Source organism: Lepisosteus oculatus, chromosome 12 (genome assembly GCF_040954835.1).
Source record: "Lepisosteus oculatus isolate fLepOcu1 chromosome 12, fLepOcu1.hap2, whole genome shotgun sequence".
NCBI classification, from domain to species: Eukaryota; Metazoa; Chordata; class Actinopteri; order Semionotiformes; family Lepisosteidae; genus Lepisosteus; species Lepisosteus oculatus.
In genome coordinates this window covers 38253631-38265378 of record NC_090707.1, presented here as the reverse complement: position 1 = coordinate 38265378, position 11748 = coordinate 38253631, and the positions used below count along the sequence as shown (strand labels likewise).

The following is an 11748-nucleotide window of genomic DNA, read 5'->3' as shown; positions in this document are numbered from 1 at the left end:
GACAATACATACTTATTTTCCCCCCCTTGCCGAGTTTCGAAATGGAAGCGCCCAAGCGGCGCTTCCGAGATAAGCTCCGTCTCCATGGAGATGGCGTCATGCGCGACGTTGCCCTGTCAGCGCAGGGGCCGCTGGGAAGTGATAAAACCCTGCGAGTGCCATCACGTGTTGTAATCAGCCCCAGTGGCCTAATGGATAAGGCACTGGCCTCCTAAGCCAGGGATTGTGGGTTCGAGTCCCATCTGGGGTGGGCTTGTTTTTTTTTTATTATTTAAAATTAATTGTGTTGTATATTGTTTTAGTATAAATAATTGACGCCGTTGTATCGAATTGTGAATTTTCCACGTAATATATGCTTTCTTAATTTAGTGGGGGTAGGTATTCTGACCACAGCCAGACCGTTATTTCTTCATCGTTATGTGCCGCAGTTGCCTGAGCGAGATTTTAGCCGCAGAGCTGCCTGTTTATACACAACTGTATGAGCTGGTTGCTTAAGATGGAAAGAGGATGTGAAATCTTTGCTCTGCACTCCGATGGTGAAGTGAGTTATGCCAGAGAGTTTGCAGAAGTCGTGTTTCAGCGCGGTGTCGGTGCAGCCCGTCCAGTTGGAGTCGCGGAACCAGGCCGAGGAGAACCCGTGACACCTGAGGAGTCCGGGCGGGCGGGCGCGCTTTCTCAGATCCCGGTCAGCACAGCTGTCGGCTGGGTATCACAGTGACAAGCACACGCAGGCTCGGCGGTGAGGCAGGGCAGAGGGGAGAAACGATTAAAACAAAATACCATTGACGTGTCAAGTTATGATAAGCTGTTTCTGTAAATCAGTTAAGTACCTCCGACTATTCTTCGAATGCATGTGTACAGTATTTCATGTCGTTAAATGTCAATTAGCGGTGTTCGTGTTTTGTTAGTTGTTATCAGTAAAGCATTTTTTTTTAAAATTACTTTCTCGAATCACAGTGCAAAGACCGCAAGCAGAACTTCGGTCGGACACTTCCTGAGCCTGACGCACGGGCACCCGCCCCCAGTCTCGGTTCCCCTCCCTCCCTCCGAGCGCGGTCGTGCTGCCAGCCCAGCTCCCGGGGACGGGCTGTCGAGGCTGCTGGACAGGCTGAGCAGCGGCAGCGGTGTCGCTCCTGACCGGCCCCTGAAGTCCGCCCATGGCTGCGGTTCGTGCGTCCCGGCTGGCGCTGCTGGCGGCGCTGGCGCTGCTCCTGGTGTCCGTGTGCGCGCCGGTCCCCCAGGCGAGCAGTGAGTCTCCACCGCCGGGGGTCGGCTTCTCCAGCCTGCCTGGACCTTATCCTGTCTTCTCTCTCTCTCTCTGTCCCTTGTCTGACTGTCTTCCCCGTCCTCCGCCTGGGGTTTCCACAGGTGTGGGGAGCTGGTCGTGCCCGCTTTTGCTCCTGGCAAAGATCGAATTTGTGAAAGCTTAGGGTAAATGCAGAGGGAGACGAACGAAATGGAGGGGAAGAAAGTTAATAATTTACCGATATCGTTTTTCGGGCAGTAAATGTTCAAAACAGTGTGTCACACACACAGCAGGACACAGGGCACAGGGTGGGAAAAGTACATTTTTAAGGCGTGTAAGAACGTGTTTTCTTATCAACATGGGGAAAACAGTTTTCTGTAAAAAAACACACACGATTCACAAGTTATGAACAAGACGTGAGAAATAACGCGGTGAACAGGACTGTCGCTCCCAGTGGAGCCGTGAGAGTCGGTATTTTTCGTGTGTTGAATGTGGGTGTATGTGGTCGAGTGTGTGAGTCTGTCTGTGTGTGCGTGTGCGGCTATTGGTGTGTGTGTGTCAAAGCATCTGTGTGTATATTTTAAGAGTGTTGTTTGTGAACAGCTGTGATCTCAGTCTAAGCTCTCTCAGTCCAGTGGAGTGTGTGAGAGTGTGAGGTAGCACTCCCGCTCCAGTGGAGTGTGTGAGAGTGTGATGGAGCACTCCTGCTCCAGTGGAGTGTGTGAGAGTGTGAGGTAGCACTCCTGCTCCAGTGGAGTGTGTGAGAGTGTGATGTAGCACTCCTGCTCCAGTGGAGTGTGTGAGAGTGTTATGTAGCACTCCTGCTCCAGTGGAGTGTGTGAGAGTGTGAGGTAGCACTCCTGCTCCAGTGGAGTGTGTGAGAGTGTGAGGTAGCACTCCTGCTCCAGTGGAGTGTGTGAGAGTGTGAGGTAGCACTCCTGCTCCAGTGGAGTGTGAGAGAGTGTGAGGTAGCACTCCCGCTCCAGTGGAGTGTGTGAGAGTGTAAGGTAGCACTCCCGCTCCAGTGGAGTGTGTGAGAGTGTGATGTAGCACTCCTGCTCCAGTGGAGTGTGTGAGAGTGTAAGGTAGCACTCCTGCTCCAGTGGAGTGTGTGAGAGTGTGATGTAGCACTCCTGCTCCAGTGGAGTGTGTGAAGTGTGATCCCGCTCTCTCAGAGCAGCACATGGCCACAGTGTACTGGGACCCGTCTCACAAGCGCGTGCTGCTGAAGGACGGGGTGATGGAGAAGCAGGGCGACGCCCAGGGCTACTACAGCGACACCCTGACCCAGATCGGCTGGGGGGTCCTGGAGCTGCGAGCCGGCTACGGGCAGACCCCCCAGTCCGACGAGACCACCTCTTTCCTCGCGGGGTACCTGGAGGGCTTCCTGACTGCGCCGTAAGTTTGAGACCCCAAAGCCCCCGAGAGCTGAAATCAAACAGGCTTCTTTTTTTTCTGGGGTTTCAGTCGGTTTCTCTTGGTCCCCCCAGGCTGATGTTCGACCACTACGCCAACATGTACCCCCAGCTGATCAGCGACCCCAAGATTCTCGGCCCGGTGCAGGACTTCATGAGGTGGGAGGATCCTGTTAATCGCTTCACTTACTGAGCCCCTGTCTTTCTCACTTCCTTTACTGCCCCAGATGGGACATCTGCATTGCAGACATGTACACAATAGATAATGGATTTAACAACATGAACCCATGAACAAATACACAAATACACATACTCCCTGTATGTAACATAGGGAAGGATACAGTCATGAGCAGCTGAGTGATTAATTGATCATCCAGCTCTTTCTTGAAAGAAGGCAGAGTATCAGCCTCGACAACAAGGCAGGGCAGGTTGTTCCACACTCCCACCGCCCTTTGTGCAAAGATCTGGCTTCCTGTCCTGACTGGAGGGTCTCATCCAGCTGTGTCTGGAAAGCAGCCTGGGTATCGGCTTCCACCACACAGCTGGGGACCTTGTTCCACGCTCCCACCACCCTTTGTGTAAAGAAGCGCTCCCTGTTCTCAGTTTGAAATGCGCTGCCCTGTAGCTGGCTCTTTTGTGCCCTGGGATTGGAGTTTCACTGTTGGTTCGGAAGACGTCTCCCGTCTTTGTCTCTGTGTGGAGCTCAGAATATAGAGGAGTTTAAGCAGCGTGGGCCTGGTCTCGCAGCGCTCTGTGTTTGTGTGAGACCAGTGAAGGGATCCGGACAGCCGGCACCAGGCGGGGTGACAGGGGTCACGCAGAACCCTGGAGCACTGAGGACCGAGTCCCAGACGGGCCCCGGGGTCCACCGGGCTGTCTGCGCCCCTGCCTGAGTCTCTGCCCCATGCCCACAGGAAACAGGACGCCTGGGTGAGGGCACAGGTTCGGAACCACAGCGCCTCCGACCCACTGTGGCGCCACGCCGGCTTCCTGGTGGCCCAGCTGGACGGGCTGCAGGCGGGAGCTGCGGACTGGGCCAAGAAGAACAAGAGGGAGGTACTGAAGTGTGCACTGCAGCACGAAGCAACGCAACACAACACAACACAATACAACACAACACTGTACTACTGAGCAGGCTGCAGGCAGGAGCTGGGATTAGGCCAAGAAGAACAAGAGGGAGGTACTGAAGTGTGCACTGCAGCACAAAGCAACGCAACACAACACAATACAACACAACACAATACAACATAACACAACACAACACTGTACTACTGAGCGGGCTGCAGGCAGGAGCTGGGATTAGGCCAAGAAGATCAAGAGGGAGGTACTGAAGTGTGCACTGCAGCACAAAGCAACGCAACGCAACGCAACGCAACACAACACTGTACTACTGAGCGGGCTGCAGGCAGGAGCTGGGATTAGGCCAAGAAGATCAAGAGGGAGGTACTGAAGTGTGCACTGCAGCACGAAGCAACGCAACACAACACAACACAATACAACACAACACTGTACTACTGAGCAGGCTGCAGGCAGGAGCTGGGATTAGGCCAAGAAGAACAAGAGGGAGGTACTGAAGTGTGCACTGCAGCACAAAGCAACGCAACACAACACAACACAACACAACACAACACAACACAACACTGTACTACTGAGCGGGCTGCAGGCAGGAGCTGGGATTAGGCCAAGAAGATCAAGAGGGAGGTACTGAAGTGTGCACTGCAGCACGAAGCAACGCAACGCAACGCAACACAACACAACACAACACAACACAACACAACACAACACAACACAACACAACACAACACAACACAACACAACACAACACAACACTGTACTACTGAGCGGGCTGCAGTCAGGAGCTGCGGACTAGGCCAAGAAGAACAAGAGGGAGGTACCTCAGTGTGCAACACTGTATAGCACTACACAGCACTGCACTGCACAACAGTACACAACACTGCACTGTACAAGCCTATATAATGGTACACCGCACTGCACAATACAGTGTTGCAGTGTACAACACTACAGTGTACAGCACTACACAGCACCTGCTGCACAACACTCTAAAAGACAGTGTATTGGACAACACTGCACTGCACAACAGCACACAGGATAAGACAACACTGCACAACACAACACAGCTGCTGAGGTACTGATCTGGTACTGATCTCCTCTCCTTCCTGGCTGCCAGCCCGGCCTGTGGTCAGTCTGAGTGTCGGTCAGTCAGCCGGCCGCTGTAGGTCCCAGTGACAGGGCAGCCGGGTTTGGGATGTGTAAAAATGGGGTTGAGCCACCAGAGGGCAGCGTTGAGCCACGCCAAACGCAAGCAAACCCGCACCTGTGGACGCTGTTTCCCTGTAACAGACGCTCAGAGTGGACTGGGCCTGTGTGCTCACTGGGGGGGGGGGGCGAGATCCGCTGTGACTCCACAGCCGAAACGTTGTGTTTCCTGTTCCTCTGCTGCCTGCGCATGCTGTCGCAGCCCCCTGCTTGTAATGCTGTGGGATACTAACAGACACAGGAAATCTTCCATCCCCAGTGCAGGAGCTCTTTCAGACAAACGGATTATAACTGTCTTCTCCCTTATCTTACCGTAGCACTGTTTCACTGGCTTCTCCGTGGGTAAAGCTGTGTCTGCCACAGCTGTGTTGTGTGGCGAGCGTGCTGTAAAACACAGTTCTCCAACGGGGCAATGCAATGCAGCATGAATAGAATATAGAGGCACGATTCTACATGTTACAGTCCCTCACTGCCTGGGTATGAGGCGATACTACCCTCATACCCTCACTGCCTGGGTGTGAGTTTCCTGCCACGAACTGACTCACACTGATGGTTTTTTTTTAAGCTGTATGTTATTTCACGTGTTGTTGGTGCTGCTGCTGTTCTGTGTTCTCTGTCTTCGTGTTGGAGCCCCACGCACGTCAGCAGGGCAGCACGCTTGTGCACATGGTCCATCAGCTCACCGAACTGACTGCAGCAGTGGCCGTGGAGTCACACCCCCCCTGTCTCCCCCAGCCCCTCCCTCTGTTCGCAGTGCAGTTTCTCAACGCGCTGGGGGACCTGCTGGATCTCATCCCTGCCCTGGTGCCAGACCCCCCCTCGAAACCCCCCGGCCTCCTCAGGTACCCCGGCCAGCCTGCCATGGGACACTGCTCCGCCCTCATCAAGGTCAGAGGTCATTTGCTGTGGGGTTATACTCTGCTCCCCTCCACTGCCGGCGTGATTTGGCGGAGATCTGTGCCGAACTCGGATCACCCTTGTCTAATCCCAGTGCAGCAGGAAGTACAGCTCAGTCTGGGCTTCTCCCTGCTGGCAGTGGGAGCGCAGCCTGTCCTCTCTGGTCTGTCTGTGTCCAGTCTATCTGTCCAGCCTGTGGTCACTGATCCTGTCCTCTCTGGTCTGTCTGTGTCCAGTCTATCTGTCCAGCCTGTGGTCACTGATCCTGTCCTCTCTGGTCTGTCTGTGTCCAGTCTATCTGTCCAGCCTGTGGTCACTGATCCTGTCCTCTCTGGTCTGTCTGTGTCCAGTCTATCTGTCCAGCCTGTGGTCACTGATCCTGTCCTCTCTGGATAGGCCGGTCAGACGGGCTGTGGTCACTGATCCTGTCCTCTCTGGACAGGCCGGTCAGACGGGCTGTGGTCACTGATCCTGTCCTCTCTGGACAGGCCGGTCAGACGGGCTGTGGTCACTGATCCTGTCCTCTCTGGACAGCCCGGTCAGACGGGCTGTGGTCACTGATCCTGTCCTCTCTGGACAGGCCGGTCAGCCGGGCTGTGGTCACTGATCCTGTCCTCTCTGGACAGCCCAGTCAGCCGGGCTGTGGTCACTGATCCTGTCCTCTCTGGACAGGCCGGTCAGCCGGGCTGTGGTCACTGATCCTGTCCTCTATGGACAGCCCAGTCAGACAGGCTGTGGTCGCTGATCCTGTCCTCTCTGGACAGGCCGGTCAGCCGGGCTGTGGTCGCTGATCCTGTCCTCTCTGGACAGGCCGGTCAGCCGGGCTGTGGTCACTGATCCTGTCCTCTCTGGACAGGCCGGTCAGCCGGGCTGTGTCCCCTCACTCTCCCCTGCTCTGTCTCAGGTGCTGCCCGGCTATGAGAACCTGCTGATGTCCCACTCCAGTTGGTACACCTACGCTGCCACCCTGCGGATCTTCAAGCACTGGGACATCCGGCTGACCGAGCCCCACACCGCCACCGGGAGACTGTCCTTCAGCAGCTATCCTGGTGCGGGCCTGGGCTGGGGCTGGCTGTAATAATCTACTGGAGTGTCCAGTCCGTGTGTCTGTATAAACCCCTCTCTCTCTCAGTGCAGTGTTCATGTACTGGAGTGTCCAGTCAGGGTGTCTGTATGAACCCCTCTCTCTCTCAGTGCAGTGTTCATGTACTGGAGTGTCCAGTCAGTGTGTGTGTATGAACCCCTCTCTCTCTCAGTGCAGTGTTCATGTACTGGAGTGTCCAGTCAGGGTGTCTGTATGAACCCCTCTCTCTCTCAGTGCAGTGTTCACGTACTGGAGTGTCCAGTCAGTGTGTGTGTGTGAACCCCTCTCTCTCTCAGTGCAGTGTTCATGTACTGGAGTGTCCAGTCAGTGTGTCTGTATGAACCCCTCTCTCTCTCAGTGCAGTGTTCATGTACTGGAGTGTCCAGTCAGTGTGTCTGTATGAACCCCTCTCTCTCTCAGTGCAGTGTTCATGTACTGGAGTGTCCAGTCAGTGTGTGTGTGTGAACCCCTCTCTCTCTCAGTGCAGTGTTCATGTACTGGAGTGTCCAGTCAGTGTGTCTGTATGAACCCCTCTCTCTCTCTCAGTGCAGTGTTCATGTACTGGAGTGTCCAGTCAGTGTGTGTGTATGAACCCCTCTCTCTCTCAGTGCAGTGTTCATGTACTGGAGTGTCCAGTCAGTGTGTCTGTATGAACCCCTCTCTCTCTCAGTGCAGTGTTCATGTACTGGAGTGTCCAGTCAGTGTGTCTGTATTGACCCCTCTCTCTCTCAGTGCAGTGTTCATGTACTGGAGTGTCCAGTCAGTGTGTCTGTATGAACCCCTCTCTCTCTCTCAGTGCAGTGTTCATGTACTGGAGTGTCCAGTCAGTGTGTCCGTATGAACCCCCCTCTCTGTGTCTGCAGGTTTACTGGTGTCCCTGGATGATTTCTATCTGTTGGGCAGCGGGCTGGTGATGATCCAGACCACCAACAGCATGTTCAACAGATCACTGTTTGACCTCATCACCCCTCAGAGCCTGCTGGCCTGGCAGAGGGTGCGCCTGGCAAATGCACTGGCTCAGGACGGGCAGCAGTGGGCAGAGACCTTCTCCAGATACAACTCCGGTGAGCCCAGCTCTGACCTCCAGCCAGTCAGTCCCCTTTTTTTACAGTATATGTTGCAGAACCCATCGTCCACTCCTGTGCATTTACCGACATGGTCTGAGGCAGTGAAAGGAGAGGCGTGGTCTTTCCATCAGATATTGTTGTGACCTACAGAGCACATCTGGTGTATATTAGAGGTACAGATGTAGCCATTCAAAGTGCGCGGCACAGACACGTACCGCGGGTAATTGGCTACGTCCTCGCGCAATACCGCGGTACGTGATTGGTTTCTCAACGAGGGGCACTCGTGGTGCGTTGGTCGGTCGTAGAAAGATTTAAATGTCTTTACTGTGCCCGTTTTAGTATTGAATATTTATATGGAATTTTACCACTGAAGGGAAATCTTAGTAGCTGAGCATAAAAAGAATAGGAGCATACTGTAACACGTGTGAAGGCCATAAACGATATTCATTTTGGAACATAAACCTACAGTATATGGCTGGTCTCGGTCAAGTACACACCAGTATTCCATTTCTCCCTAAGTCTTTAACTAATATGTGAAATAGGGTGTCTAAAAAGTGGTAGTTTTAAGCTTTTCTGCTAATATAATATGGAATATTTATAAAACAAGAAGGTGCTGTCCTGGAGTGGAAGAGTAGTGCTCCAGCCTTTGGAACCGGAGGGCCAAAGCTTAGCTCTTGACATGCAGCCCCGCGCCCGACCTGAACCACATGTCGCCCCCCTGCAGGCACCTACAATAACCAGTACATGGTGGTGGACCTGAGCCGGGTGTCCCTCGGGCACGGGATCGAGGACGGCGCCCTGGTCATCGTGGAGCAGATCCCCGGGCTGGTGGTGCACTCGGACCAGACGCAGACCCTGCGCAGGGGTGAGCCCCGGCGCCCCTCCTTCCCTCCTCTGTGTCTGTGCCCACGCTCTGCCTCGTCTTCTGAAAGGGACCTCTCTGCGGTCCCCTGCCCCCGGCCTTCTCGCTTAGAACAGCTCCGTCTCTGTCTGCAGATCCCATCGCCCAGCTGTCTGCCTCATTAATGCAGCTTGTTTACTCTCAAAGCAGGGCGAGTCTGGACGGTCACATTTTCTGGGCTTCATTCACAGGATAATATCCATGTCCTGCCAGTACCTGTCCGCCAGGTCTCCCTCCTGCCCGTACCTGTCCGCCAGGTCTCCCTCCTGCCCGTACCTGTCCGCCGGGTCTCCCTCCTGCCCGTACCTGTCCGCCGGGTCTCCCTCCTGCCCGTACCTGTCCGCCGGGTCTCCCTCCTGCCCGTACCTGTCCGCCAGGTCTCCCTCCTGCCCGTACCTGTCCGCCAGGTCTCCCTCCTGCCCGTGCCTGTCCGCCAGGTCTCCCTCCTGCCCGTGCCTGTCCGCCAGGTCTCCCTCCTGCCCGTACCTGTCCGCCGGGTCTCCCTCCTGCCTGTACCTGTCCACCAGGTCCCTAGTGTCCGTGTCTCCTGGCCTGGTTTCCTGGCTGTCGGTGTCGGCTCCTGCCCCCTGAGCCCTGTGTCCCCCCTCCCCCCGTGCAGGGTACTGGCCCTCCTACAACGTGCCCTTCCACGAGCAGATCTACAACCTCAGCGGCTACCCGGCCATGCGGCAGGAATACGGGCACCAGTTCTCCTACGACCTGTGCGCCCGCGCCAAGATCTTCCGCCGGGACCAGGCGGGCGTGTCCGACCTGCGGTCCCTCAAGCACATCATGCGGCTCAACGGTAGGTGGGGGGACCCCGGAGCGCTCCGCGTGGTCCCTGAATCCGGAGGTTTGTTCCAATCCAGCATCCCGACTGACGCGGCCGACCTGCCTGCTGCACATCGCCGGAGTCTCGCAGGAACCCCTTCGGTCAGGACGTCCCAGCCTGGCCTTAGATAGCTAACCGGAGTCTCCGGGGGGGGGGGGGTTCCCCAAAACGGTCAGCTGTCGGGAATGCACTGTTCCCGAGCTCCCCTCCTCTGCGCAGGTGTGGTTCTGCAGGTGTGTGCACAATGTCTCATGTTACCCTGTCCTCTGCGCAACAAGCTCAGACAGCTCATTAAATCCAGAAACGGAGATGCGGTCACGAGCAAGCACTCCTCCGGAGGTTTGAGGGAGAGGGATGTCTAGGTTCCATGGGATAGTTCCTGGATTCATGTCGAATCCATGCCAGGAAGTTGCTGCCCTCCGATTGGTTAATTATGTCCACCCCTCCTGTGGTCAGATTACAAGCGGGACCCCTACTCCGAGGAGAACCCCTGTCTGGCCATCTGCTGCCGGAACGACCTGCAGTCGGAGCACCCCTCTCCCGAAGGCTGCTACGACACCAAGGTACGGCCAGATCCCTGCACACGGCCGCCCTCTCTCTCCCAGCGCGGCCCCCTGCTGGGCGGGCATGGTCGCTGCCTTGGGGGAGACTGTGAACCCTCAATCGTCACAAACACTGAAGTCGACCCGTCCTGAACTGACTGGGCCCTGCCCTCCCAGAGAGTGGGGACCCCTGCTCTAGACACGCTGATCCCCCCTCCCCAGAGAGTGGGGACCCCTGCTCTAGACACACTGACCCCCCTCCCCAGAGCAGCAGGACTGGGGACCCAGGGTGTGACCCCGCTCCTCTCCTCTCCTGCAGGTGACTGATTACGCTCTGGCCCAGCAGCTGGCGGCGGAGGCCATCAGCGGGCCCACAGTGCAGGGGGGGCTGCCGGCCTTCTCCTGGAGCCACTTCAACGGCACGGCGCACCGGGGGCTCCCCGACACCTACAACTTCACCTTCGTGGGCATGAGGCCCCTGCTGTTCCAGCCCCGGAGTGAGGGGCCAGGGAGAGGAGGAGGGAGATAGGAGTGAGGGAGAGGAGGAGGGAGATAGGAGTGAGGGAGAGGGAGAGGGAGAAGATAGGAGTGAGGGAGAGGGAGAAGATAGGAGTGAGGGGCGAGGGAGAGGAGGAGGAGGGAGATGGGAGTGAGGGAGAGGAGGAGAGGAGGAGGGGGATAGGAGTGAGGGAGAGGAGGAGAGGAATAGGAGTGAGTGGCGAGGGAGAGGAGGAGGGGGACAGGAGTGAGGGAATGAGGGAGAGGAGAGTGATGGGAGAAAAGGCTGTTATGGAGTTGTCGGACGACTTTTCGCCTGCTGCACCGGACGCTGGGGGAGAATCTGAGACGCCTTCACACACAGGGACTGCTGCACAACACCGGGCACAGAACGGAGCAGATACAACCCCTTCTGCCACGAGGCAGGCTGGGCAGCCTGGCGCCCACACTGCAGGGCCTGGGAAACGGGCACTGGTTACGAGTGGGGCTGCTCGTTTCTACCCTGGTGCACGACGGCGGCGCTGCTCGCATTGTTTCCTGCATTGATCACCAATCAGCTCATGAACTGCGACTAACGGATTAATCCCTGCCCTTTTTTTTCCATTGTGCTTGTCATTGTGTCTGAACGGGATCTGGAATTTTGGCTTGTCTGTCTGGGAATCTCATCTATATTCCATATTCCTGTTCTAGAACACTTTTTTTCCCTAATCCTGGTCTGTGTACGTAATTATTCTGAGTAGATTGGTTCACAGTGTATGAAAATATACTGCAAGTGAGTTTTGGAGTACTAGGCTCCACTCAGGGGCTGCTCAGGTTTCTCTCGATCCCGGGTGGCTGGATCATTGTTTTTGAGCCTACGAGTTTGCATGATTTGTGATGATTTTTAAATATTTTTTTAACTCTGTGCTGAGTGGCGAATAAAGCTCTGTCTGGGCTGGCTGACCGGTCCGGGTGGGCTGTTTAAAAACAGAGGAGCTGGCAGGTGAAGA

At 55.8% G+C, this 11748-nt stretch overlaps 1 protein-coding gene and 1 non-coding gene across 4 annotated transcripts; both read left to right on the top strand.

Annotated features, from left to right (window-relative positions):
- The first annotated feature begins 177 nt into the window (after positions 1–177).
- On the top strand, positions 178–250 carry trnar-ccu (transfer RNA arginine (anticodon CCU)). Its single transcript has one exon. It is a non-coding gene; the product is annotated as a tRNA-Arg (tRNA).
- On the top strand, positions 187–11728 carry LOC107076483 (phospholipase B-like 1). Of its 3 annotated transcripts, none has more exons than XM_069196945.1 (13): positions 209–247; positions 429–739; positions 958–1248; positions 2422–2644; positions 2737–2820; positions 3576–3717; positions 5674–5826; positions 6740–6884; positions 7783–7983; positions 8711–8851; positions 9507–9692; positions 10176–10282; positions 10581–11728. In XM_069196945.1, the coding sequence occupies exons 3-13, from the start codon at positions 1158–1160 to the stop codon at positions 10788–10790; spliced, it is 1683 nt and encodes a 560-aa protein (XP_069053046.1). In that variant the 5' UTR covers positions 209–247; positions 429–739; positions 958–1157; the 3' UTR covers positions 10791–11728. The 3 variants fall into 3 exon arrangements, with proteins under 3 accessions (XP_069053048.1, XP_069053046.1, XP_069053047.1); XM_069196946.1 differs by having other exon boundaries at positions 429–821; XM_069196947.1 differs by lacking the exon at positions 429–739 and having other exon boundaries at positions 187–247.
- The last annotated feature ends 20 nt before the right edge of the window (positions 11729–11748 follow it).